At 48.9% G+C, this 26,048-nt stretch overlaps 11 protein-coding genes across 11 annotated transcripts; 4 read left to right on the top strand and 7 right to left on the bottom strand.

Annotated features, from left to right (window-relative positions):
* Positions 1–200: 200 nt before the first annotated feature.
* On the top strand, positions 201–1,943 carry DEU56DRAFT_981658 (uncharacterized protein; the record flags this gene model as incomplete). The annotated part of the gene is made up of 1 exon (XM_041359853.1): positions 201–1,943. One exon carries the CDS (start codon positions 201–203, stop codon positions 1,941–1,943), a length of 1,743 nt encoding a protein of 580 aa, XP_041207005.1.
* A 257-nt stretch (positions 1,944–2,200) lies between these two features.
* DEU56DRAFT_981657 (uncharacterized protein) lies at positions 2,201–4,606 on the top strand (the record flags this gene model as incomplete). The annotated part of the gene is made up of 3 exons (XM_041359852.1): positions 2,201–2,468; positions 2,681–2,722; positions 2,784–4,606. The coding sequence occupies 3 exons, from the start codon at positions 2,201–2,203 to the stop codon at positions 4,604–4,606; spliced, it is 2,133 nt and encodes a 710-aa protein (XP_041207004.1).
* A 132-nt stretch (positions 4,607–4,738) lies between these two features.
* Positions 4,739–6,984, bottom strand: DEU56DRAFT_811996 (HAD-like domain-containing protein). The gene is made up of 6 exons (XM_041353580.1): positions 6,734–6,984; positions 5,754–6,679; positions 5,597–5,701; positions 5,394–5,543; positions 5,222–5,320; positions 4,739–5,168 (listed from the first exon to the last, which is right to left on the bottom strand). The coding sequence occupies exons 2-6, from the start codon at positions 6,540–6,542 to the stop codon at positions 4,962–4,964; spliced, it is 1,350 nt and encodes a 449-aa protein (XP_041207003.1). The 5' UTR covers positions 6,543–6,679; positions 6,734–6,984; the 3' UTR covers positions 4,739–4,961.
* Positions 6,985–8,047: 1,063 nt separating this feature from the next.
* On the top strand, positions 8,048–8,968 carry DEU56DRAFT_811991 (uncharacterized protein). The gene is made up of 2 exons (XM_041353579.1): positions 8,048–8,466; positions 8,527–8,968. The coding sequence occupies exons 1-2, from the start codon at positions 8,396–8,398 to the stop codon at positions 8,684–8,686; spliced, it is 231 nt and encodes a 76-aa protein (XP_041207002.1). The 5' UTR covers positions 8,048–8,395; the 3' UTR covers positions 8,687–8,968.
* Positions 8,960–11,014, bottom strand: DEU56DRAFT_811987 (uncharacterized protein). Its single transcript, XM_041353578.1, has 10 exons — positions 10,729–11,014; positions 10,580–10,675; positions 10,448–10,527; positions 10,288–10,382; positions 10,102–10,225; positions 9,907–10,049; positions 9,813–9,857; positions 9,493–9,763; positions 9,158–9,439; positions 8,960–9,098 (listed from the first exon to the last, which is right to left on the bottom strand). Exons 1-10 carry the CDS (start codon positions 10,844–10,846, stop codon positions 9,084–9,086), a joined length of 1,269 nt encoding a protein of 422 aa, XP_041207001.1. The 5' UTR covers positions 10,847–11,014; the 3' UTR covers positions 8,960–9,083.
* On the bottom strand, positions 11,014–13,002 carry DEU56DRAFT_811984 (putative serine esterase-domain-containing protein). Its single transcript, XM_041353577.1, has 6 exons — positions 12,568–13,002; positions 12,408–12,511; positions 12,082–12,357; positions 11,944–12,030; positions 11,739–11,895; positions 11,014–11,687 (listed from the first exon to the last, which is right to left on the bottom strand). The coding sequence occupies exons 1-6, from the start codon at positions 12,769–12,771 to the stop codon at positions 11,175–11,177; spliced, it is 1,341 nt and encodes a 446-aa protein (XP_041207000.1). The 5' UTR covers positions 12,772–13,002; the 3' UTR covers positions 11,014–11,174.
* Positions 13,003–13,578: 576 nt separating this feature from the next.
* On the bottom strand, positions 13,579–16,249 carry DEU56DRAFT_739422 (P-loop containing nucleoside triphosphate hydrolase protein; the record flags this gene model as incomplete). Its single annotated transcript, XM_041348730.1, has 12 exons — positions 13,579–13,684; positions 13,736–13,832; positions 13,890–13,993; positions 14,046–14,335; positions 14,386–14,565; positions 14,610–14,691; positions 14,742–15,001; positions 15,050–15,180; positions 15,233–15,361; positions 15,404–15,845; positions 15,895–15,919; positions 15,975–16,249. The coding sequence occupies 12 exons, from the start codon at positions 16,247–16,249 to the stop codon at positions 13,579–13,581; spliced, it is 2,121 nt and encodes a 706-aa protein (XP_041206999.1).
* A 616-nt stretch (positions 16,250–16,865) lies between these two features.
* On the bottom strand, positions 16,866–21,375 carry DEU56DRAFT_811955 (heme peroxidase). The gene is made up of 17 exons (XM_041353576.1): positions 21,025–21,375; positions 20,888–20,977; positions 20,796–20,834; positions 20,688–20,744; positions 20,553–20,634; positions 20,290–20,501; positions 19,951–20,238; positions 19,426–19,898; positions 19,299–19,373; positions 19,107–19,246; positions 18,908–19,057; positions 18,435–18,852; positions 18,158–18,383; positions 18,020–18,105; positions 17,687–17,967; positions 17,507–17,632; positions 16,866–17,456 (listed from the first exon to the last, which is right to left on the bottom strand). The coding sequence occupies exons 1-17, from the start codon at positions 21,073–21,075 to the stop codon at positions 17,038–17,040; spliced, it is 3,213 nt and encodes a 1,070-aa protein (XP_041206998.1). The 5' UTR covers positions 21,076–21,375; the 3' UTR covers positions 16,866–17,037.
* Positions 21,376–21,620: 245 nt separating this feature from the next.
* Positions 21,621–23,286, top strand: DEU56DRAFT_811954 (coatomer epsilon subunit-domain-containing protein). Its single transcript, XM_041353575.1, has 4 exons — positions 21,621–22,213; positions 22,264–22,418; positions 22,470–22,731; positions 22,786–23,286. Exons 1-4 carry the CDS (start codon positions 21,810–21,812, stop codon positions 22,904–22,906), a joined length of 942 nt encoding a protein of 313 aa, XP_041206997.1. The 5' UTR covers positions 21,621–21,809; the 3' UTR covers positions 22,907–23,286.
* On the bottom strand, positions 23,190–25,061 carry DEU56DRAFT_811947 (tryptophan synthase beta subunit-like PLP-dependent enzyme). The gene is made up of 9 exons (XM_041353574.1): positions 24,805–25,061; positions 24,602–24,739; positions 24,512–24,543; positions 24,418–24,459; positions 24,259–24,346; positions 24,138–24,199; positions 23,875–24,081; positions 23,511–23,824; positions 23,190–23,455 (listed from the first exon to the last, which is right to left on the bottom strand). Exons 1-9 carry the CDS (start codon positions 24,914–24,916, stop codon positions 23,320–23,322), a joined length of 1,131 nt encoding a protein of 376 aa, XP_041206996.1. The 5' UTR covers positions 24,917–25,061; the 3' UTR covers positions 23,190–23,319.
* A 115-nt stretch (positions 25,062–25,176) lies between these two features.
* On the bottom strand, positions 25,177–25,963 carry DEU56DRAFT_914093 (DOPA-like domain-containing protein; the record flags this gene model as incomplete). The annotated part of the gene is made up of 5 exons (XM_041357596.1): positions 25,177–25,303; positions 25,368–25,464; positions 25,530–25,563; positions 25,619–25,698; positions 25,753–25,963. The coding sequence occupies 5 exons, from the start codon at positions 25,961–25,963 to the stop codon at positions 25,177–25,179; spliced, it is 549 nt and encodes a 182-aa protein (XP_041206995.1).
* Positions 25,964–26,048: the final 85 nt, after the last annotated feature.

The following is a 26,048-nucleotide window of genomic DNA, read 5'->3' as shown; positions in this document are numbered from 1 at the left end:
TATTTTATTTATCCTAATTACATAATTTTAATAATCTAGGTAATACTCTTGTCTCCAGACTCCAGCTATACCCATTGCCCAACCACCTGGTCCTTGTGATTATAGCTGTACGTGCTAATTGAAAACTTCAAACGCGCCAAAACTGATGCTTGTTTATTGTTCCCCAAGTTATGGAGTCTACTTACTGCACCTCCGAACTAATGGTTACCGCAGACATCGACACTCCCGCCCTGATCTCGACAGCCCAAACAGAGATCGACAATGAACTTCTGGCGCTTCAAGATAGAATGCGCCAAAATAGTCTCTCTCCCATATCCTCCATCCCTCCAGAGATCCTTGGCGACATTTTCGTCCATCTTGCCCAGCAGACTCAGTTACTATATGCTCCTGATAACCCTGCGGTCCTATCATGGCTTAATGTTGGTCATATTTGTCGCCACTGGCGCGAGGTTGCTCTCGGGACACCAGAGTTATGGTCTGCACCGTATCTCAATTCTTCACAAGCCACGGAGGAAATGCTCATGAGGTCCAAAATGGCTCCTTTGAAATTGAGAACCGGCCAACGATATCGTATGGACTGCGTCCAAAAGGCGTTGATGCACATAGAGCGTTTGCAGGAGGTCTCTCTCCCCTTCTTGAATGGTGGCGTGACATACCGCTGTATTATGGAATTCCTTAACAAGTTATCATCTTGTTCCGCTCCTCAACTACAATCGCTTTCTTTGCAAGAAGAATTTGAACGAACACTACGGATAGCAATCCCGACTTCTTTCCTCGCGCCCAACCTTCGCAACCTCCAAATCAAGTGCTGTGACTTATCATGGGCATCTTCCGTTCTCACAGGACTCACTGTCCTTGATATCAAAAGATTATCACCGGAGTGTCTTCCAACTTTAGACGAGTTGATATCTGCGCTCCGTCGTATGCCTGCTCTGCATACTCTAGAATTAGAAGACGCTCTCCCCACTCTTCCCCTGCAAACGACATCACTCCCTCGCGCACCTCGCGCTATGAATGTTCGACTTCCCCACTTAAAGCGATTACGTTTGGTTGCGACATTTTTGGAAATGGCCAACGTGCTAGCTCGCATCGAGTTGCCTGAATCGACAATATTGGAAGTTCATCTCAGATGCAGAGTATCTTCATTTTGGAGCGCGAATCAAGAATGGAATTTAAGCCTCCCCGTCATCTCTCGCGCTTTGAAAAGTTGCTTCAAAGATACTCCAGCTAAGTCTCAACGAGTCCTGCTTGCCTTCGGTCACATTCATGTGCGATATAGCACGATCCGGAACCCTGCTTCGTGGGCGAGGTCAATTATTGATACTCGTCTCGATGACACTCGTCTGGATTCGGAGTGGGCGGCAGAATGCCCTGTCGTTCTTGACTTCGGCTTTCTCAGTGAAATGGGTACGGCAATCCTTAGCGACTTGTGGCAGCTTGTCCCTCTTGGGAATCTCGAGGCCTTGTGCATCGAAGGTTCCTTTGTTTGTTGGGATGGTTTCTGGACTGATCTTCTTGGCCGCGGCGCCGCTCGTAATCTTACCTACATCAACTTGCGAGGGCCACCCCAGGCTCTCAAACATCTTCTCAAATCCTTGCGTTCACGGAAGCACAGCGTGTCGCGGTCCATAGGCGGGCATTCACAACAGGGACCCATTTTTTCCCCAGCACTCTCCCATCTTGTCCTTCACAACCTAGAGTTTGATTCCTCTAGCGCGAACTTGATTCGACCCTCTGATCTCCTTGATGTGCTCATCGATCGCGTCAACGGAGGTCGGGGGTTAGACCGCCTTGAGATTATTGAAACCTCGGGTATCTTCGCCCGTGACGTGCAGTTGCTGCAAGAAGTGGTGGCCGATGTGAGCTGGGATGAATATGAACATTACGAAAATTACGACTTCGAATTTGATCACGACTCGTTTGATGATGATTACAGTTTCTAACATGATGGAAACTACTACTAAGGATCGCACGTATATTAGATGGGCACGATTTCAGCCGTCCAGCAGCTAGGATTTTTCCGTTCTTCGCTTTCGCACAACTGTCCCCATGATACTTACTTAACAAACGTGTGTAGGTGCTGTATACCTCTCGGTACGCAATGTTTTCTATATAGCAATGGGGTGTCATATTACTTGTCGTACTTGCCATGACAATGTATTCTCAACTCTGCGAGTCTACATCTATCCATATACATGTCATGTCTCGTCATTTAGGTCATAAACGTTTACAACACCAGTGTCTCCTTGATGTGCTCATCAATCGCGTCAACGGAGGTCAAGGGTTAGACCGCCTTGAGATTATTCAAACCTCAGGTATCTTCGCCCGTGACGTGCAGTTGATGCGAGAGGTGGTGGCTGATGTGAGCTGGGATGAATATGCAAGTTCCGGCGAAAACTCCGACCTCGACTCGGATGTCTATGACGTGGAAGAAGAAGAATATTACGATGACGATGATGATATTTACAGTGACGGATACTCTTCCTGAAAATCATGCTGGGTGCATTGCATCCATAGTTAGGATACAATTTTGTGGTGTTCATTCTGTTGTATATGCTTGTCACATAATAGTCCTTTGGAATTTAAGCAACACTTTGATCAAGAGACTTGCGCGTTCCAAGTATTTTTATTTATCCTAATTAAATAATTTTAATTATTTAGGTAATACTCTTGTCTCCAGCTATACCCATTGCCCAACCACCTGGTCCTTGTGATTATAGCTGTACGTGCTAATTGAAAACTTCAAACGCACCAAAACTGATGCTTGTTTATTGTTCCCCAAGTTGTGGAGTTTACCTACTGCATCTCCGAACTAATGGTTACCGCAGACATCGACACTCCCGCCCTGATCTCGACAGCTCAAACAGAGATCGACAATGAACTTCTGGCGCTTCAAGAGAGAATGCGAGCTCTTCGGACGCGCCGAAATAGTCTGTCTCCCATATCCTCCATCCCTCCAGAGATCCTTGGCGACATTTTTGTCCATCATGCCCAGCAGACACAGCTACTCTATGTTCCTGATAACCCTGCAGTTCTGTCATGGCTTAATGTTGGTCATATTTGTCGCCACTGGCGCGAGGTTGCTCTCGGGACACCGGATTTATGGGCTACTCCATTTCTCAATTCCTCTCAGGGCACGGAAGAAATGCTCATGAGGTCAAAAATGGCTCCCTTGAACTTGAGAACCGGCCAACGATATCGTATGGACTGCGTCCAAAAGGCGTTGATGCACATAGAGCGTTTGCAGGAGGTCTCTCTCCCCTTCTTGAATGGTGGCGTGACATACCGCTGTATTATGGAATTCCTTAACAAGTTATCATCTTGTTCCGCTCCTCAACTACAATCGCTTTCTTTGCAAGAAGAATTTGAACGAACACTACGGATAGCAATCCCGACTTCTTTCCTCGCGCCCAACCTTCGCAACCTCCAAATCAAGTGCTGTGACTTATCATGGGCATCTTCCGTTCTCACAGGACTCACTGTCCTTGATATCAAAAGATTATCACCGGAGTGTCTTCCAACTTTAGACGAGTTGATATCTGCGCTCCGTCGTATGCCTGCTCTGCATACTCTAGAATTAGAAGATGCTCTCCCGACTCTTCCCCTCCAAACGACATCACTCCCTCGCGCACCTCGCGCCATGAATGTTCGACTTCCCCACTTAAAGCGATTACGTTTGGTTGCGAAAGTATTGGAAATGGCCAACGCGCTAGCTCGCATCGAGTTGCCTGAATCGACAATATTGGACGTTCATCTCGGATGCAGAGTATCTTCATCTGGGAGCGCGAATCAAGAATGGAATTTAAGCCTCCCCGTCATCTCTCGTGCTTTGAAAAGTTGCTTCAAAGATACTCCAGCTAAGTCTCAACAAGTCCTGCGTTCCATGCGGCTTTTTGCCGTCGGTCGCATTCATGTGCAATATAGCACGATCCGGAACCCTGCTTCGTGGGCGGGGTCAATGACTGATACTCGTCTGGATTCGGAGTGGGCGGCAGAACGCCCTGTCGTTCTTGACTTCGACTTTCCCGATGAAATGAGTACGGCAATCCTTAGCGACTTGTGGCAGCTTGTCCCTCTTGGGAATCTCGAGGCCTTGTGCATCGAAGGTTTCTTTGTTTGTTGGGATGGTTTCTGGAATGATCTTCTTGGCCGCGGCGCCGCTCGTAATCTTACCTACATCAACTTGCGAGGACCACCCCAGGCTCTCAGAGATCTTCTCAAATCTTTGCGTTCACGGAAGCACAGCGTATCGCCGTACATAGGCGGGCGTTCACAACAGGGACCCATTTTTTCTCCAGCACTCTCCCATCTTGTCCTTGACAACCAGGAGTTCGACCCTTCGGAGTCTCTTGACCTCCTTGACGTGCTCATCGATCGTGTTAACGAAGGTCGGGGGCTAGACCACCTTGCGATCACTGCATGTACGGGTATCAGTGCCCGTGACGTGCAGTGGTTGCGAGAAGTGGTTGTTGACGTTGTCTGGGATGAATACGAACGTTACGAAAATTACGACTTCGAATATGACTATGACTCGTTGGAAAATGATGATGATGATTACAGTTTCTACGATGATGGAAACTTCTACGATGATGGAAACTACTACTGAGGATCGCACGTATATTAGATGGGTACGATTTCAGCCGTTTAGCAGCTAGGATTTTTCCGTTCTTCGCTTTCGCACAACTGTCCCCATGATACTTACTTCACGAATTGTGCTTGCTTTGAACCCCAACAAACATGTGTAGGTGCTGTATACCTCTCGGTACGCAATATTTTCTATATAACAATGGGGTGTCATATTACTTGTCGTACTTGCTATGACAATGTATTCTCAACTCTGCGAGTCTACATCTATCCATACACATGTCATGTCTCGTCATTTAGGTCATAAACGTTTACAACACCAGTGTCCCATAAATACTGCCAGCACACCCCAGGTCAGCGATAAATAAAACTGGGCTTCACATACAAGTGTTCAACGCGCTCCGTACATCTTTCGTGTCATGGAGGTCAGCAAGAAGGGGACAGATGTCTATCAATTCAGTATCATGAGGATCGTTAAACCATGAGGAAATAGGCACGGCATTCGTGGGGTGGAAGATATATGACGCCGGCGAATTGTCGATGATGATGGTATCTGCCATGGGACGTCCAAGCTGCGACAAGTCCTGGAAACCAGCATAATCAGATGTGGAACCTTGTCTCGTGGGAACAAACGAACCTTGACATAATTTCCTCTGTATCGGAAACAGCTTTCTCGGAAGAGCCTATGCGAAACCGTTTTGTTGATGTCAAGATAGTCCATCACCGGATCCGCATACTAAATGCAGTCAAAATAAGGTTAAGAAAGCCATCAGTTGAATACTACACCCGGCCGCCTGTGATAAACGTACAGAACCCAGACTTGCGGTATACACTACCACTTCGTACATCTGGCCCATCTGCCGAAGAAACTCGTCCACTCCTGGACGCTTCTGTACGTACATGTTGTGCCAGTGGTGTTCGATTTCGACAGGAACGATAAAGTCTGGATCTGGTATAGCCTGGCAGCGGGGCAAGTCAAAAAACAGGCCTAGAGTCGAAGTGTAAAATGTACCCTGAAATTACTATGAACGAGGGTCTCGTCCAGGTCCAGGACTAGACACTTCTTGCCAGTATGTTCAGGCGCGATAGGTGGCAAAAGCGGACATGGCTTCCCGTCCTGTAAAATTTCAAGTTAGAAATAGTTTCATCGAACCAAGGGATCTACTCACAGAGCCAATGGGAATGCCCGCACCCCCATTCTTGATCAACATCTCGTCTTCCTCGCTTAGCTCATCAATCGGAAAGTCATCTGACTCGATACCATGTTCGGACGGGCGACTTGAAGATGTTTTCAATACCTGGCCAGGAACAGAAGAACCCGGCGGCTGCACTGCCCCACTGGTGGCGCCCCCAGTCTCCGCGATAGGTAGCACGTCTTTAGGAGGCGCAACAGGTTGGCCATGCTCCTTTGAGGGTGGCACCGGAGCTACTAGTGCAAGGCTAGTTTCTTCCGGTACCTTTTCAGAAAATTCCTTCATATCATTGTCCGCGGTCTTGTGGGTCCGCAAAGTAGGACCTGACCCAATACTTGCCACGCCATCAACATCAATGTCATGAGCTCGGGTATTGGGGCCGACGCAGCAGATTAGCTTGCGAAAGAACCCGGTCAAGAAGCTCTGGTTGGATTTGTTGACACGTTTGATCTCAGAAGACCCCACAAATGAAGAGTGATCCTTAGATTGAGAGCGACACCGGAGGCTGCTGCGCCTGGAATGATTTTGTGGAAGGAGTGTGGATGTGCCCGCAGATGCTTCACGCTGGTCGAGTCTCGGAGATGCAGTGGAAGACGTTGAAATCGATGGGCTGGCACTGCCTACATTCTCTTTGGAAGAAATAGAGGAATGAACGCGTGGTGTAACCTGCTGGTCAGTGGCATGTGGCGTCTTCAAAAATGAATCCTTCGAAGATGCGGACGCAGCAGGCTTCTTGTAAGCTGTAGATTGAGTACCTGATGGCATGATAATTACAGTCCCGGTATCGTTATCAACAGAGTGTTGTCGAACGTAGTAGGTCCACGATGAATGACAAGCAGAACGAGTGCCGAACAGTGAGCTTGAAGTACACTGCGGGAGGCAATCCTTTGGGTATTGGACTACTGCGATTGTGAACAGTCGATATAAAAAGGGGGGAACTGGGTGCAGGGACCTACTAGTATTGGTACGAGTTTGAAGGCCGTGGTCCAACCACAAGCTGACCTCAGTGTTGCCTACCTATAAACAGCACTCACGGCCGTCGACTTAAGCGTCAATTAATTGCCACCGCGCGGAAACAACAAGGCAGCGCCAAAAAGCGTTACATACTGCTTCCTGCCGCTGGCCGTAATGTGAATCTGAACCAGGAACGGCATCTTGAGTTCGCTGGCTGCATCTGAGAAGATAACTAGCTCGACAGATGCGACTGAGATAACAAGTTGAATCCAACATCAACGGAAAATCAATGGGTTGAAATTTTTGCGGTCATTTTCAAATTAGACTACATGAACTGATAGGGGGGATTCTACTACATAAAGTGATTAATCGGTACACCATAGCACGACGAGCCGTCGCCTATACCGCACATTACCAGTGAAAATGCGACCGTACGCTCCAACAACCGCACCCACAGAGCTTGAAGCAGGACTGCGAACGATCAAATGTCCGAACTGTTTCCAAATGAGAAATCTTCCGCACTACTGATGGATTTCACATAAACCTAATTCCAGGAACTGAAACAACAAGTTGGCTGCAAGCGATCTTGATCCGACTCTTCCTTCTTCAGGGGCTAGGCGGCCTTCATAGCGGTTGCGGTCAAGGCACTTCAATGCATGGCCGTGCGTCACCCCATCAAAAACGATCGGCCCTGGTAGGTGAATGCAGATAAGAAAGTGCGCACTGTCCATAGCGGTCAAAGGCATTGGTCAAGGATAGCCTAGAGCTGTATTCGGGTTATTGCTGTAGGGCACTGGTGATTAGGTATCATCTTCTGTGCATTGCGTGACGGAGAATCTGCCACTCAAAACAAGAACGGCTCCACCCTTGAACTGTACTAGAACAAGAAAAAACGTGTGATCTTGCTATTGGGATGGAGCTGGTGATCCTAGTCTCGTAAGTGTGATGCGAAACGGACGATGACGCGGGGCCCAGCCCCGACACCCAGTTCGAGACCATTTGGAGCGAAGGATTTAAAGCCGGTCATCCGCGTTTATAACATAACGAGAGAACACATTTCCTCGGCGAAGCTCAATAGCAACCCGTACAGCGCCGCAACACGTCCAGACCACCAGTGGTTGTTGGCCATGAGTTTGAAAAATCCGGTCAGAGAAAGGAACATAGAACGCTATTGGCTTTGGAAATCAATTCATTTGTGAGTAGGGGGATTGACGTCGATCGTGCAATGAACGAACCTAGCGTGCCTAAGCGTGGAGATGACATGCGTGGCCCTGCAGTGACCGCAGGATTGTGGGCTGTGGCGGTATTGAACGACACAAACAGTTGCAAGCTAAAGCAGCAAAACAATGAGCTTCGTCCAAATAAGGCAAGTGTTGTTGTCGCTCATTCTATCCTTTTGTTCTCGAAGCCAACATCTTCGTGGTGCCAGCAGCAACTGTGGGTGTCAGGACAATATACATCTTTTGTTCCGCGTAACATGACAGCATCGCCCAATTGTTGTGGAACTCGTCCGACTGGTAGCCCGTATAAAACCTTGAGTGCTCCCTAAGTCCTAACAAAATTCTAACTCTAGCGGCAGCTGGTCAAATCTTTTTTCTGAGACGGCTACTTGTGATCCCTCACTCACTACCCACCCGACATTCACACTCGTCGCGACATCCAACATGACAAGCCGCGCTGTCCCCCACCATGCATTCCTCACTTCCGAGCCCTGGATCGTTGAATCTAAGCCCATGTAAGGGACGGTTTACGACAGCCAAAAGTTTTCACTGATCTTCTTTTTCCCTGATCATAGGAGAAACACACGCATCTCGTGCACTAAATTTATTGAACGCCAGGTCGTTCGTGCATGGAAGCGCGTCACCCGTGTCACCCGCAAACATCAACGCGCTTCTTTTCTTCCCAAGGATTTCATCCTTGTCACCTCTCGCCGTCGCAGTGCAATGCTGGTCTGAATAGTTCCGAGAGGAAGCATCTATGTTATCACAACTTTGCGCAGGCGCATGCACGGATATTAGCAATGTCGGCCCGCTGACTCGCACACATTCATTTTTTTGTCTGACGCATTATTCCACTATCGATGTAGCACTATAGTATTCACCGGGACTCTGGGTCGGATTACTTTTAACAGTATGCTACCTCTTAATTATTAATACAATGTATCCAATGAAATAGACCAAGAAGTCTCTAGACTCTAGTAGATGCTGCGAAGCTAGTGCGCTTTTGGAACAGCCAGGATATCAACATAGCATTCACCGCTCTAGAACTAGTAGTACATATCACAAATGCGATGAATTACGTGCGATTGCTCGTCAAGTGAAATACGGAAAAACTTGTGTCCGAGATCAAGAATTACAGCGGCATCAACTACAGATCCGGAGAAGGGGGTAAGTGTGCAGCAGGTGAAAAACAATGGACAAACCTACCCCTCGTGCAAACTGAGTTATGTATTCCACACCGCTTTGCAGCCGTGTCACCTCTGCTTTGAGCTGACCAACTTCTTGTTGCAACTTGTCCTTTTCAACTGCATCACTTGAAGCACGATTTTCGAGGTCGGTGATGTTGATGCGAGCATTTTTAAGATCTTCAAGCATAGCTAAGCATCGCTCTTGCGACGCGTGGGTGGTCCTGTTTGCCGCATGAAGATGCTCTTCTGCAGCGGTCAAGGACGTTTGCAGATCTGTGACTTGTGTTTGCAGCAAAGATATCTGCGCCATTTATCAAACTTTACCACCGTAGTCGAGAAACGAAACCGCCCTACCTCTGGGAGGAACATGCGAGATGACGATCTAAAACCTTGCACGAAACCTGCAGCATAGCCAGCGACGACAGAAATGTAGCCGAAACGCGAGCCAGACGCCTGAGGGTTCTGCCTATCAGAATGACTGTGAGCATCATTACCAGAAGATATGACCTCGGAGGATGATGCTGGGGATGTAGGTGGTAACAAGGCTACATGTCGCCGAGGCATTGACTCGGGTGTGGGGAGGCCAATGTCTTGATGACTGTGGCTATAGCTCAGCGCGCGAGCGCTGCCGTTGAATATCAGTACAGTGTATGAGCGAGCGGAATTGCACTCACGGAGTGAAGGGAACGACCTGATAGTCAAGGGGTTCCTCGGACTGCCTGTATACAATAAACACGATACCCAATAACATATAAAATGCTTACTGACATTGAGTCCATCGAGTCATCACTTTCATTAACTTCGTTGTCCGCGACGGTATTTACCTGACTATCATCGGCATCTCTTCCTCGATGCAAAGAGGATGCCAAATCCTGATATTTTCTGGAATATTGGAAAGCACATCTAGCCGCCTCTCGTAATACGTGTCAGGAAACCCCACAAAAGATGTCATACTCGCCCTACCTCAAGCACAGTCGGTGTTCGGTCCTTGCCAAATACCTTGGTTGCAAGCGACATATATGCACGGTATTTCTCCCGTGCTGATAATGTTCCATACCCGTCCAGGACTTCCTGAAAGCCGCGATATCTGTGACAGAGCAGAAGACTGGATGAGTGCATATCTTTGGCTGACTATATGCGAGCACTTGCATTTCCCGAAAACTTGGTTGAATATCGATCTCTTGGACCACGTTTCGCTGACGGCCATTGTGAGCAAAGGTCAAGTCGATGTGCCCATGCTCCCACTGTGAAAGTAGGACGTGCGTATTCAGTACTAATACAAGTCTCACACGACCGGGAGACATCTTACAAAGAATGAGAGCAGCCGCCGCAAGTGAGGATGCTTCCCAGAGCCCATCTTCATATCAGCAGCGCTTGCCCGACCTCTCACTGGACCACAATGAGACGATGTGAACACATGAACAGAAATTAACAGACGAACTTGTAGTCTGGAAATCTTTAAAGGATACGCTCAAGGTATCCGCGGGACCAAGGTCGCGATTTTCATCGCAAATGAATAGCAAAGCAGTACAGACAGCTATATGGCAGACATTCACGACATGTCAAGGTCAAAGTAAAAATGACACTCACCATTCTGATACGCAAGGTTGCGACCAGCATGAAGTTTATCGAGTTTCAGACGCCCCTCAGGCGTGTGTGCTGTCGTGGAGACATCGAGGTATGTACTCCCGCGTCGAATGGCGGGCATATTGGTCAAACAAGATTTCAGGAGAACCAAAGTAGACCAAAGGATGGCGAGTCGCGTGGATTATAAGCCCATGCAAAACAAAGACGCGAGAAAACCGACGCTGAAAGCCCTTTCATGATCGCTATGCGACGACTTATTGTCGAGATTCGACAGTGCCAGACAACCGCAAGTCACAAGACAAAGAATTATAAAATTAAAAGCTCCCGAACAACAGCATGCTGTGACGCACCATCACGAGCGTAAATCTATTAAGTCGATAGTATTGTCTCTGTAAATGCCCTCTACCTGTAACTTATAAGTAACCAATACAACGAGAACACAATAAAAGCTACAGCTCGAAGTGATCCGCCCAATGTCGTAACACGCCCTCGCCCTCTAAATGATGCTTGAACAACTTGGGGTCACGACAGACTATTATTGCATGAGAATTGCGTACACCCTCAAAGAAAGCTCGCTCTTTCTTCAACTGCGGTATCTTGTTGAGAGTCTCTATGCACTGAAGTTGACCGGGTGTCAACAAAGGTTGGTATGGAGGCGGCTTTGATCGTGACTTCTTTTCTTTTCCTTTCGTAGGCGCAGCGGAGTTGGTCTTATCAGCAGGGTCAGTATCAGGTATCGGCGATGCAGCGATGGGAGTGCCAGCGGGATCATCGTATAAATCAACTGCGACGCTTTCAAGCTCGCTCTCCAGTTTCCCGATGATGTGAATAAGTTTGTCTCGGGCTGAATCCGCTTCAAGGTGCCTTAGTCGACCACGAGACTGGTGCGACTGAAACGATAGGCGGATGAGAGCAAGGCAGATAAACGTCGGGAAGAGGATTGGTAGGAGGGTATAGATGGCCTATGTCGTTGCTATGAGATGATGCAGCGAGTTCAGAAAATATTTACATACCAAGTTCAAAGGAAAGTTTCTTTGGAAAAGGGGAGGTAATAACGGGCGCGAGTTACGGATAGTCGAAAACCAGCTTCGCGGCTCTGCCGCGGTCACAGACGATAAAGGAGGCACCGAATAAGATTTGATGACGTTTTTGTACTTCTCGTCAAAATCACTAAAACACGGTCAAAATCAACTCGTGCAACACGAAGCAGACACTTGCATTTTGATCCCGTTCTTCTCGTACTCGCCGAAGGGGTCTTCGGCGCTGATGCTGGAAGTGACGTATGGTACAGTCAAGTCATTGATGCTGATGTCACAATCAGGGAAAGCAGACAAATGCGCGACTGTTTGGACTTACGCATTGGCATAAATTCTAATATTGGGAAATAATAGCAATGCTTGATAAAAGATGCGATCAGGATCAGCAAGCACCTCTATAAGTGGCCTTCCTCGTGGAGACCATTTATCGACGCAGAAGAACTGCTCGCCCGAACGGGAAAGAAGCTTTGGTCCCAGAAATGCGGATATCGAGGAGAATGTTGAAGAGAACCTGGGTATGCCGATGTGTGGGGTAGTCAACGTGTTAAAATTCACTGGTTGCACCGTCTCGAAAAACTTCGACTGGTGAAGGACACTGGGTTTCCTCGTTAAACCATCAACGAGAGCGGGGACTCCCACACGCACCCAATGACATAGCGGGCAACCAGGCCGCCAAGACTATAACCGGTGACCGAGAAGCGAGTCACCTTCCGACCTTCCTTCTCCAGGTCCGCGGTTTTCTGTCGAATCTGGCTTATGTGCGCTGAGAATGCTCATAATGGTTGACGGTATTAAATAGAATTACCTCTTCGGCCACTCTTTCACCTCCCCAGTCGATTCCGTCATATGTGGATTCATCCTTATTGGTCTCAGCGACAAGAACTTCAAGCTTGATGTTGCTGTCTTCGACTTCGCCCTTCACCTCTTGGATGATTTTTTTCGCATGAGCAAGGTGAGAGGGATTTCCCCACATTCCATGGATAAGGACAAGCAGATGGACGTCTGGCATGACCGGGTAGTTGGAACGGTTAGGCGATGCGGTCCCGGGTTTAGTGGCTTGATATACAGCAAGAGAAATACAGTAAGACAACAGCAAGGGAATGGAGACTTATAAATACGTGGACCTCATGCCATGCGGAATGAGCTTAGTATCGTCTACGCCGTGGGTGTCAAGACCGCGTCACCGGCCGGCGGCAGTTGGTGCTGCGCCACAGTCGCAAAAGCTGACGCATGCACGGCACCAAGTACTATTAGTTACCACAAGTTCGTGCACACCGCATCTCGTGCAGTCACACAAATGTAACGGAGTCACAGTATCGTCACACAGGCCATTTTCAAAAGTCCAGCACTCGTGCGTGACATTGAGAGTGACACAAACCGTTGTCACCACCAAAAATTTATCTCTTTTGTTTCTTATTAGATCACATCCGTTAAAGCTCGTAGGGCGTTCTAAAAATTTATCATTCCATATGCATGTATTAGTTCGAAGATTTGTAGTAGAAAAGTGTTGTTTTGAGCGATGCACGAGATCTGGGGATGCACGAACTTGTGGTAACTAATAGTATACTACCCGTCGGTAACGGAAGCTCAAGTTCAACTAAGTACTTGGCATTTCTGAAGCAGCAGCACACGTCTAGGACCCTGGGTTCACTTTGAACAAACGGATTCCCAATCATTATCAAGGCCATCACTTTGCGTTTTTGTATATATAGTTACCTGACTAGTTCTTATCACATAACTGCACAGTGCTGCAAGCGTGAGGATAAGTGGTACATAATAATCAGGGTTATTGTTGCTGGTTCTCGGTATCTGGTCGTTAAATGAAAGGTTTCGCTTGTAGACCCCAAATACGAGAATACTCCCCCCCTTTCTTCATTAGTTCATCGTGCGTCCCTTCTTCCTGGACAGTTTCGTCGATGCACCTGCGATGACCACATCAGCGAGCATCGACGTTCGAGAAAACAGAAACTCACAAAATGAGATCCGCATGTTGGGTGAGATTCCCAAACCGGTGAGTGGAGAATATCATGGTCTTGTTGCCCCTCAACTTCCGTAGACGCTCGAAGAGATCTATTTCCACCAGTTACAATAACCTTATTGGTATCCTGAACAAACACGGCAGCGCACCGTATTCAGCCGTAGGATCCAGGGAGGCACTCGGCTCGTCGAACAACAGCATGCCAGCGGAAGGCTCTGTTTCGGAGACCAATGAACGCATGAATGTGCGGGAGCTATTCGAACAGTCAACACCGACACTCAAGAAGTCAAGGTACGGTCACGCACATTGCAAGCCGCTGCTCCTGCCCGCGACTGAGCCGGAATTCTAGATATCCGGATTGATGTGCATCGTCGATGCGACAGCAGTCTGAGAAGTCGACGGGCTGCCCGAAGAGCGTCGTGGTGCCTTCAGGGAGGTCTCCATAATAATCCATTGTGAAGCGCTGGGAATAAGTATCGAATCCTTCAGGGAGCTCGTCGATGAAGTCTTCTGCGCCGCCGAGACGAGCGGCTTCGCGAACTTTGTTGCCATCATGTGCAAGGGCGGGGTTGCCAAGCCCGATGTTTTCGCGCATCTGCGTGTGCGTTAGATGCGTTGCTTTTGTAGTGCACGAGGACGGCTTACGGAGAGGGGGAATTGGGTGTAGTCTTGGAAAAGGATGGACATAGCAGCACGGAGGTCAGCAAGTCTAAAGGTCTTGATATCGCGGTCGTCGATGAGGATGGTGCCCTCTGTTGGGTCGTAGATGCGGGATATCAGTTTCAAGATCGTACTCTTTCCAGAGCCATTCACCCCAACAACGACCTGCTAACGCGGTTAGAGAGCACCACAAAAGCGGAGATACTTACGCAAAGCTGACCAGCCTCAATCCTGAACGATACATCCCGCAGAGCACACCTGTCCATACCAGGGTACCGGAACGAAACATTCCTGACATATGCATCAGAAACGACTGTATAAAGCAACGAATACCAATCAACTTGAACTCAATAGAAATACCGCTCCTGAGAGACTGTTGGTTCTCGGGGAACGGTTCCGTGCCGTCCACCATCCCATTCCGTATGTTCTCTAGCTCATATAACACGCGTATTCTGGATAGTACGGCCTTAAGGTAGGATGCGTCGAATAATGAGAATATGGCGTCACTGAAAGGATTAAAGGCTTGCTTGATCAGTACGAGTGATGCCAGGGAGAGGGGAGTGGTCATTGGATTTTTCACGACGCGCAAGGTGACGGCGATCTTATTGATTTAGTCAGCTTCGTCAACTCCAAGATCAACTTTGGGTACCTGAGGTAGCAAATACATTACTTCTTGGAGGATGAACGCGATGCTCAGACAGTCCTTGAAAGAACGAAATCTTTTCAACTCTAGGAAATCAGCCGCATCATTGCCGACGCGCTCAGCGGATTCGCAAAATTCTGGTCTCGGCACAGTCAGTATAAAATTGTCCGGCAAGGCGCGTACACATACGTGCACTGATGTATTCGCTGAGGTTGCCTGCGACAAGCTCCTGGCGGTGGTTCTTCCCAAAAACAAGCCTCCCCAGGCCCTTCATGCGAACAAAATCCTCATTGGTCGTTGTCGCGGCCCAAACTACATCTCCGACTTAGACAAAATTTAGAATATCGGCTGTTGACCTACCCATGGATCTGACCACCCCTTTTCCCGCGCTATCCCAGGGCAATATATATTGCAAAAAGCTGAGAATCACAAGAAGTGGACCATCCTGTTGTTCCCACATCACTGTAATCAGAACCAACAGCTGAGAGAGCAGACGAATGATCATCATTGCGATATCCATTGACACATGGATGGTATCCCAAGCGTCGGACACGTGACCCAACAAGAGCCCCTGCCGCATGCTCGAGCCATCAAGAGCTGAAAATGCGGGCAAGTCGAGGTGGACGGCCGAGTGAAATGCGCGATCGTTGTAAAATTGTTTGATGTACAATATTAGAGGGGGGGTTATGCAGGTTCGGGAATATCTGAGAAAGCGCGTAGCGGCCGTGCATATAAGATTTCCTACTGCAAAATGGACGAGCACCGTTGTGTCCACAGTACGTGTCTCCATTGCGCTCTCGACCTAGTGCGAAATAAGTTGGGAGTGCAGATTAAAGCAGAAAGGGCATTACAAGGCGAAGCAATTGTCCAGAGTACCTGCGCAATGACGTTAGGAATGTACAGGGAAGTCGCCCTCAACGCTGTGACGTACCACAGGGAAACAGCGGGTATGAGGGAAGTTAAAACTTCCACTACCAGGTATGCGGGAAAAAGCACGGAGCATCCTCTGATGCTGAGTACATCCTTCAACATGCGAACTAAATACGGCGCGCTTTCGATTATCTGCGCATATGTCTTCGATATTGATGAAGCTGGTACGCGTGGCAAATCTGATTTGCGTCCCTCATAGAGATCCCATATACCGATGCGTGTGTGCTTGAAACGGCGAGCATCATTGTGGTCGAATTCTCCTGGCCGAGCTGTCATTGATCTCTCTGGTAGAAGAACGAGGGCCAAAGTCGGAGATCATTTGCAGGGGGCCAAGGGACGGGCGTTAGGTAAATCCCGAACACTAGCACTGGCTTCGCCAATTGTCCCTGGTGCATAAGCCAGGGCCGTCAGGCTGGTCACACGAGCCTAAGTACTGGTGCCACGGTTCTGCGAATAAAACTCGGTTAGACATAGTATGGCCTTCGGGCTTGGAAAAGTCGACGATATTGGAATTTCGAAGATATGAACGTTTGAACAACGAACCTCACATTATGAGGCTAGTCTCCCCCGAGCCTAGACTGACCATAAACGAATGAAGATAGCTGTTGCATCAACTCGACTTACTATGAGCATAGGCTAATATTGGCAAGTACTGGGCAAGTTTGGAGCAGCCTAAGATTGGCCAGACATCACATGTCATTGTTCATGATTAGCGGAGGTGCCTGCATGTCGCCCCAGTTCTACACACTCTGTAGCCAAGGACAAGATATCACAACAGGCCAGCTGGGCTGGAACAGCACGAACCAAGGACCGTCCGAAGTGAACCAAGGTGAACTACCGGGTGCACGAGCTTGCGACGCAATTACTAAGCACTTGGAAGGCGACGTCGTCATCGGTTGGTCAAGCTTAATATTTTTAAACTCCAAGCTCCAAGAACACCTCAAGCTCAACATCACAACACGAACAGAACAGCAGTAAATCAAGAACATTAGTATAACATATAGAATGCGATAAACACCACAACATTTTGATATCATCCAAAACCAAAACCAAAACCAACAACCTCACGCAGAAACATCATAATTAACAACCATCGACGTCGGCCACGGGCTCTGCAGCATCTTCTCATTCAAATACGCATAATGCAGCACAGGGAGCGCCGTATCCGGGAAACGAGCAAGTTTCCCTGATTGACCAGGTCCGCGACGGACATTGCCGAGGGATAGAACGGCGCGCAGGACTTCAGCCATGATCGTGTTTGCAAGATCGTCACCGAGGACTTTGAAGCATCCGTCACCTTGGAGGTATCGCTCGCGGGGAGTACGGGTGGTATCCAAGATTCGAGGGTTGGGGAATGCGTCCTCGTTCATGTTTGCAGTGGCGATGTGCAGGAAGAGGCGTTGACCTTGCTTGACGTTCAACGACTCTATGGTTTCATCTTGCTTAGCGACACGGTAGACACCAGCGAAAGGTGGGTCGATTCCTAAGCCGGACATCAGAAGATGAGTCAATCAGCCAAACCAGAAAACATACTGAGTGCATCAGTAATATAAGCAGTCAGACTAGCAAGGCTTTTGGCATCCACTTTCTTATCCGCTTCAATGGTGACCTCCGAATCATACTCCTTGTGAAGGAGCAGGTTGACGACGTTCGTCAAAGCTATAACAGTCACATCTGAGATTCGCTCGGTGACAAGCAACAGAACAAACATACCAAGAGTCATCTCAACAGTTGCGCCGACCAAGAACGCGAGAATAGAGTTCACGACGTGCTCGGAAGAATAACCAAACTCAAACAGGCGTTTCACAATCTCATTGTGGTTCTTCTTCTTGCCGAAGATACCAGACATCGTGCCGATCAGGTTAGCGAAAGGCAGTTTGCTCCCAGCACTACCAAGGGCACTCTTGATCAGGTGCGTCAGCTCGTGCACATGCTCCTTCACCTTCTGCCTCAAGGGCATATAGTTCGCTGCCTCAACCTCAAGGAAGACGAATCTTGGGAGAACATCAGCGATCAACAGGAGGGAAAAAGCATGTCAAGACTGACTGGTAAATCTCCGCAAGCATATCAAACAACTGGGACTCGGTGTATACACCATGAGGATGCTGCTTCGTCTTGAGGGGGATGCCAGCCTACGATCATAATGAGTTAATACCCTGGATCGTCGGTCCAACATCAACATACAATTTCCGTAGCAGCCCAATGCAACGGCACGGATTTCAGCACATCGCGTACGATGTTAACAGCACGAACGTTCTTGCCGATCAAAGAGAACGAATGCTGCTCGATAAGTTCCTTCGTCTTGTTGTTGAAGTAGGTCCCGATCGCCGATATAGCTTCAGGTGTTGGAGCAAGCGCATTGATGAACCGCTTTTGCTCCTCAACGCCGTTTGCAGATGCCGTAAAGAACCTATTTATCGTTGGTTAGCGCTAACCCAAGTAGGAATATTGCCTAGCGCACCCTTTGCCCTTCAGGACCTCTGCTGCGCGGTCGACGTATTCGGGTACGTATTTGTCAGTGCTGCGAAGCACCTGGCCGACTTCCACGTAATTGTTGACCGTGGTAGCAGGCCCGCTTGGCTTTGGCCGCTCAAGAGAGTATTCATCGAGCTTGTTAAGGTTCTTCAGGTAACCTTCCATTGAGTCTGGGTGTACGAGAGGGAACCATGTGTAGATGCTGTCTTTGGTGTAGTCGTTGGGCAACGTGCGAAGGAAGAGACGACCGAGAGTAGAACCGAAACCATAAGCTTCAGGGTCCCGCTGGCAATCGGCAAAACCCCAGGCGGTCAAATTGTAAGGCGTGAAGTCCTGCGTGAAGAATCGGTCACCACGAGTCAGGGCGAAGGCATCCGAGAGAATGGCACGGGAAATGGTGTAACCTGGTGATCAAGCACGTAAGTCTTCATCAGTAGGGTCTGAATGAAAGGGTCTTACCTGGGCAGAGACCTGCACCCTCGATAAGAGGCTTGGTCTCCTCGGCCTGGAGACCGACGTACAACTCCAAGTTGTCAATGTGACCATACAGCTTTTCAGCGGCGTCAGCAACTTCGGGGTTGGGGTTCCATTCCAAGAAACTGGTATATGCTGCACGACACTAAGCACGCAGGACAGATGGCTTGGGCAGCTCACTCACTCTTCAAGCCGAGGAACTTCCTGAAGTCATTGAGCGAGCAAACGCCCCATGCTCGGTTAGCCTCGATACCCATAATCTCATGCAGACGCATGATCGGGGGCGTGCTACGAGCACCAAAGCTAGCAGCACGATGGTTAGTCCTGAGAGAATACGTCAATTCTAGCACAAGATAAGATGTGATTGGTCACGAACGCGCCCATGAGCCAATTCGCAAGATCAGTGTCCTTGAATGACCCCTTGTTGGGACCTTCGGTTTCACGCTGAAGGCTGCACGAGGATTTGAGCAGTAGCACCAGCCGTGGGTCTCGAGATTACTCACCTCCCGAACGTCCAGTGCTCAAGATCAGGTTCGTTCTTCACGAGCACCGCTTCCTTGCTATAAAAGTCCCTCAAGGTGATATCCTCAGGTTGCTTATCAGGGAAAAGCTCCTTGAATTGGAGAGTGATCCACTCCTCATCCTCGACGGAGGTTGTCGCGTGCCATCTATACAAGCAGTTGAATTCAACACTGCAAGCATTACCACGGCCACGCTCGAAGATTGCGTGATCCTCATCACGAAGTTCATCGAACGGCTCCAGACTCCAGCTCGACCCTTTTCGGACAAGGCCCAAAATGGCAGAGAAGTAGTCGGAGAAAACAACAGCCGCGAACCATCCACAGTTGCACAGGCGGGCGATTTGGAAGATTTCCTCATCTTGCTTCGCGAGTTGAGCGTGGCTGACGTGGTTGTGGTGGGCAGGATCTTTCCAGGTACCGCGTTCATTGATCTCGAGTAACCGACGGGCAATGTACTGTGATCGAATGGCTTGAATCAATAACCGTGGAAACAATCAAGTGACATACGTTGTGGTTTCTGTTGAACAAGACCAAAAGCACGCTAACCGAGGGAGGAAGGAAAAGGAGACGATCCTCAGCAAACACATCTGGGTGAAGCAAACCGCGTCCGTCCTTGTTCCTAACCTTGTCTTGCGTTGCTTGATCATTTCCGTACAAGGGGGCTAGGTCAACGTAACCCGAAGTCATGTTGATATGTTGCCTGCCGGGAGTGTGGTCCGAGCGGAATACACTGTGAATGACAAGTGCTGCAAAGGAGAACATCAGGGCGGACAAACCCTGGGGGTGCTCGGTGAACTAGAAATCAAGTTGGGTAAGAGGTTGAAGGGAATGTTATGAGACAAGTACCTTCTCTCTGCGGAGCAGGGTATCAAAGACGAGACCGGCATCGGGCATTTGGTTGCGTGGTAAGGGGTTTGCTCCTTGAACGGACCGTGCATAAGGTGTACCAGCTTTTCCGAGGTTGGGAGCATCAGGGTTGTTGCCTGAACCATCAGCTGCGCGGAACTGAAACTCGGGCCCAATGTATGTGGCAGGGGGGTGGGCGAGGTCGTTATACACTAGAGCATAGTTAAGAGTCTTGGCTCAATGCCAAGTAAAACACTACTTACGGGTCTTGATGGTGAAAGTGCGAGCCATATTTGAAATCTTGCCTGAAGGGTGATTGGCCATGAAGGACAACAAGTGTTCCAACTTGACAGACAATGATTAGGAAGCTCTGTGCTGGGGGTGAATTGTGAACTTACAAGCATCTTGCGGTCATCAGTTGCGCCTGAATGGGCGATGAGATCAAGAGTAGCAGACTAGAAGAAAAGGTTAAATTGTGTGGGAAAGGCAAGGTCGACAGAACTGACTAGCATCGACTCGTTGATTTCTTCGACGGGGCGTTTCATCTACACAAGATAGTTGTTAAGAGTGGTTGAAGACTTGTAAAGGATTGGCATACGAGGTCCTTGATGTGCGCCAAGGCTTTCACAGTGCCCGAGTCGCTCGAGGAAGGAGTGACATCGGCAAGTGAGGATGGTATTGAACCATTCTATGGAATGTAAGTACTAGATTGTATAGAGAGTTCTAAACACTTACGGCCTGGCTCTTGGGCGAAAAACGCGAGGAGAAGGATCTGTTGAGGGTCATGGCAGATGGCAAGGAAGATGGTTCGGACCTTGAGGTTGAGCGCCTTACATTTGGGGGATACTTATAGGTAGGGGACTGGTACCGAGGAGAGGAACCGGGATGTCAGTTCGAGTTTGAACCGAATAGCGTGTGGGTGCGCCCACATCAATTACATTTACATATCACCATTTTTGTATTGCTTCTTTACGGGATTTGAGGTATGCGAAACCGGTGCCGGCGTTTGAAAGCACATCTCCGCGAACCTCAACATACATAGGCTACTACGATTCCCGAGGAAAGTATTCCTCTCAACGAGCGACAGCGTTAAACGACGAACTTGGTACGCGCCGTCGCGGAAGGTTTTCATTTATCATGTGGACCCCGAACACCCATAGATCAAGTGCCTCAATGTCACATTTCAATAATCGCTGTCTGCCAAGCGCCTCGATCTCGTGATTACTATGAACGCCTAGAAGCAACATTGTGAGAAAAGATCATCGAACCTTGACTTGATTGGGCACGCGACTTGACGCGACTGTGAGCACGTGATTTGACTTTTAACACGTATCTAGTAAGTAATACCTTTTACCCATTCCCCGTCGAAACAACTTACCTCCTTCCATCTAGTTTAGGATTCAGGAGACAGAGTTCACAATTACCTTCTTCTGCGCACAACCACAATTAGCTAGACGCTAAGCAGAATCCAATTCATTGTGCCTAAAATATCAATTGGCATCCTTTCTCACAACACCAGCATGACTTCTTCAGACCTTTACTTCATCAAACAGCAATTCACCCTCGGTGCATACCCCGCCCTCATATCACTCCCACTTCCAGACTCCTCTTCTTCCGACTACTCCCAAACTCTTCTTTACAAGGTCCGCGCACACCTCGCCCTGGGGGACACCGCATCGGCACTCGCCCTCGTCCCTAGTGACACGGAGAATGTTGCCCTCCGAGCGGCCGCCGCACTCGCAAGGGGTGAAGAAGGCCTAGAAACACTCCGCGACCTATGCGTAGAGACAGAAGATGACGAAGACTCTGAAGAATGGGAGAAAGAAATGGTCAAAGTACTAGCAGGAACTGCATTCGTTCGTGCGGGCGAAATAGAAGAAGCGCTCGAAACCCTAGGCGGAGAAGGGAAAGCTGGCGATGAACCGTCAGTATCACCTTTTCTTCTTTATCATCTCACTGATCTTTAATCGATAGAGCTGCGCTGTTATCTCAGATATACCTTTCATTAGCTCGTCCAGCACTCGCACAGAAGGTCCTTGCACCTGCATTGAAAGCCAACCCAGATTCACTCGTCCTACAACTAGCAGAATCAGCCATCTCCCTCGTAACAGGCTCACAAGGCACAAGCGGTGCGTCAACAGCTTTACCATACGATATACCTGACGTCTTTCCCATAACAGGTGAACCATACGCACCCGCACTCTCTTTCTACAACGAGCAAGTAGCAAACCCCTCCATCTCCTCTGCCGCTCTTCTCGTCGGCAGAGCAGTAGTCCGTATCCTCCGTGGCGAACTCTCTCCTGCCCAGAGCGATCTGGAAGAAGCAGAATCAATCCTCTCGCGTGCCAAATGCGAGCAAGGAACGAGCGACATGCTCGCTGCTATGGTCGTAGCTGCCGGCTTGAGTGGCAGCAAAAAGGGCGAAGCTGATGAACTATGGAGGCAAGTCTCTTTGCTCTCTGATTGCGAGCGCTTTTTGACTTTGGGCCACATCAGCCGCTTGTCGACCCAGCACCCTTCCCATCCCTTGGTTGCAGATATCAGTGCTAAAGAAGTTTTGTTTGATGAATATGCTTCCAAGTTTGAAGTTCCTTCGAGAGCTATTGCTGTGGTTTAGAGATATCAAAGGTTGTGTAGATGCGTCATTCCCCCATGTACAGCACCGTTCTTGTTGATGCCATAAGAACATCCCGGCGGAACAGAAAGACTGATCGGTTCACATTCCCCAAACAACGTGACATCAAACTTCTAGTCATTCATAGAGCAGCACGGAAATGAGCTCCAGATCGACATGTTCGTGAATCGATCAGACACAAGTCATCCTTGAAGCTTGAAAACATGTCGTGCCTTCAACATATATGTGGAAATGGCTTTGCCGCGCTTCGTAGTCAAACTGCGGAAAGTTGTGCAAAAGGCAGTACTGTGATTCATCAAGACTATGCGCTTATTGTGAATGATTAAAGTAAAAAGTGGCTGAAAAAAAACCCGATCCGCCGAAAACTCCGGTCAAAGAACAAGTGCGCGGCCGCACTAGAGGAGACTAGCTTGCTGAATAGGAACTATCTCCTCCTGAGCCAGGATGCCCGCAATTCGGGTTGCCAAGTCTGAATGTTCTGTGTGGAATGCATTCTTCAAGAACCACTCCTTGCTCATGTAATTCCGAATGCTAAGCGAAACGACGTCAGCAGGGCAAGGCAACAAATCGAATGATAACGACTCACCCGTCCGGAAGCAGAACGACAACATTCAATCCCTCTGTCTCAGCGACTCTTCGCCCCTGGTCTGACTTGAGCCAGGTCAATGCTCCGCTAAGGGCACTTCCGCTGCTACCACCAACGAGCAAGCCCTCTTTCCTCATGAGAGCCTGTACAGCCTTGAACGCATCCTCATCAGCCGTCTTCACCCAATGGTTCACGTCCGCGACATCCCGAGACAGAACATCAGGGATGAAATCGTAGCCTATACCCTCGACCACGTATGGGCTTCCTTCCCCACTTGAGTTCAGATTGTCCGGGACAGCAAGAATGCTCCCGATCTTGAGTCAAAGTCAGAAAGGGCTGAACGCCATATTAAAGCTTCACCCACTGGGTCGACACCGACGACGGTGCAGTCTGCGTTATGTGTCTTCTTGAGCGCACGCGAGACGCCTGTGATGGTACCACCAGTGCCAGCGCCAGCAACGAATGCGTCCACCTTCATTGATGAAGGTCTCGAGGACGTCGACGGCGTTGAGACTACTGAAGCGATGATCTCTGGTCCAGTAGTATACTCATGAGCAAGTGGGTTGTTCTCCTAAGTACACAATCAATCAGCACAAAACAAACTCCAGCTCGCCCAGTCCAACCCACATTACGATACTGATCCAATATAATCCCATGCTCGATCTCTCGCTGAAGCTTGCATGCCACACCTACGATCGTTAAGGAATTCAGCCACGAGGGGTTTAATCACGCCAGTAGGGTGCTCTACCTATATGGCTCCTGGGCGAATCCCAAGGCTCCTCATCAGGCGTACGGATAACCTGTGCACCAAGCGCACGTAACAATGCCTCTTTCTCCTATAAAACCAAAAAGTATGCCCCTTCAATGTCAGACTGAACAAACGCGTGTGATAAACTGCTGTTCTCACAAGCGACATTTTCTTAGGCATGGTTATCACGACAGAGTATCCCTTATCTGTAGTATTCAGTAACCATCCAGGCACCCGACAATGGCGTGTTTACCTTGATAGCACACGCCATCGCAAGTCCGATTCCTGCGTATCCGCGTCAGTTGTCATGAAGTCGTGGGGACTCGGGAGCTGTGGAACTTACCGGTGTTGCCGGACGTGGGCTCAATGACGACGCTCTTGCCGGGAATAAGTTTGCCCTCCTTCTCTGCGGCGAGAACCATCGCTTTCGCGATTCTGTCCTTGACGGACCCGCCTGCAGACACGAACTCCAATTTACCCACTAGGTCAAAACGGGACACATAAGTTAGACTTTGAACGGGCTCCACTCGCTAGAAGCGCACGTACGGAGATTACACTTGAGGCCTTCTTCTGCAGCAATCTTGTCGAGCCGGATGAGAGGCGTGTTGCCTACAGCGTCGAGCGCATTATCTAGTATACGTCTTGGAGTAAATTCCATGATAATGGTGGGTGGTGATGATGGTGGTGAAAGATAAAGATGGGGCTGTATTGGCTAAACGGCTGACTGTGACGGCATATGTACCCTCCCGAAAGTCGTTCCATCTCGGAAGCGAGCCGGTTCGGATCTATGTATTCCCTATAGCTAACGCTCCGACTCCGGAGTTCGCATCAAGTGCAATGAATAAATAGTGCAATTTTTTTTTGCTGTACATAGGACCGCTATAGAGGGTTAAAAAAAATCCGTACAGCATGACGCCCTCAATGTGTGAACTTTTTCGTCCTATTCTTCAGACGATCATCATCCAAGGGCCATCTCCTTCCCATCCACGTCGCCAACTCCGTGTGCTCTCTGTATAAATCTCCAATATTCGGGTGGACGAGGACGCTTCGAAGAAGTCAGTGAGCTAATTTGAAAACACTATTATTATATTTATGACTCGGATACGTACTCGCAAGGCCCCCGATGGATTACAAGCCAGGAAAAGAATGCTCCAGTCTGGTGGGGGTTGAATGTATCTACCTCGAACATCGCGGTAGGGTGGGGGCCTTGGATAAATAAGGGTGAGTACCACGTTGTACTGCTGCATCTATGGGATAAAGCGGATGCGCACCGACTGCTTTATCATAGAATTTATGGATATGCAGCTATGTCGCGGTGAATAAATGAACGACTGCTGGACAACGCTAGACAAAAACTTACCTCTGGAAACTCCCTCCGTATACGCTCATGCAATTCTTTCGCATATTGCACCTGAGCAGGCACGCCGGGCATGTGATAAACTAGTAACTGGTGGTGAAATCGAGGTACCAATTACATGTGACAGGCTCACTCACTGTGGAAGTCGAAACCATTCTTAGACGGATCAATTGGTTTCGGGAATTCCTCGTAGGCGGCCGAACGGGGACCGGGTGGGTTGTACAGGGATTTTCCGTCGGGATTGAGCGTAGTCGGAAGAGGCTCTGCACCTTCATAGTCTGCTAGAAGAGATGGCCATTGACTCTTATCTATCGCAGGATAGGGATTATTTAGTTCTGTGGCGTTCATTTGGCGTTACGAGCAACGACGACAACAAGAGTAGAGGATACCTGTAGGAGACAGAATTATGCGAGTTCCAGTGTGTATCTGCCAG

Source organism: Suillus clintonianus, assembly GCF_016758775.1.
Source record: "Suillus clintonianus strain FC179 chromosome Unknown DEU56scaffold_50, whole genome shotgun sequence".
NCBI classification, from domain to species: domain Eukaryota; kingdom Fungi; phylum Basidiomycota; class Agaricomycetes; order Boletales; family Suillaceae; genus Suillus; species Suillus clintonianus.
This window is presented reverse-complemented; position numbering and strand designations above follow the sequence as displayed.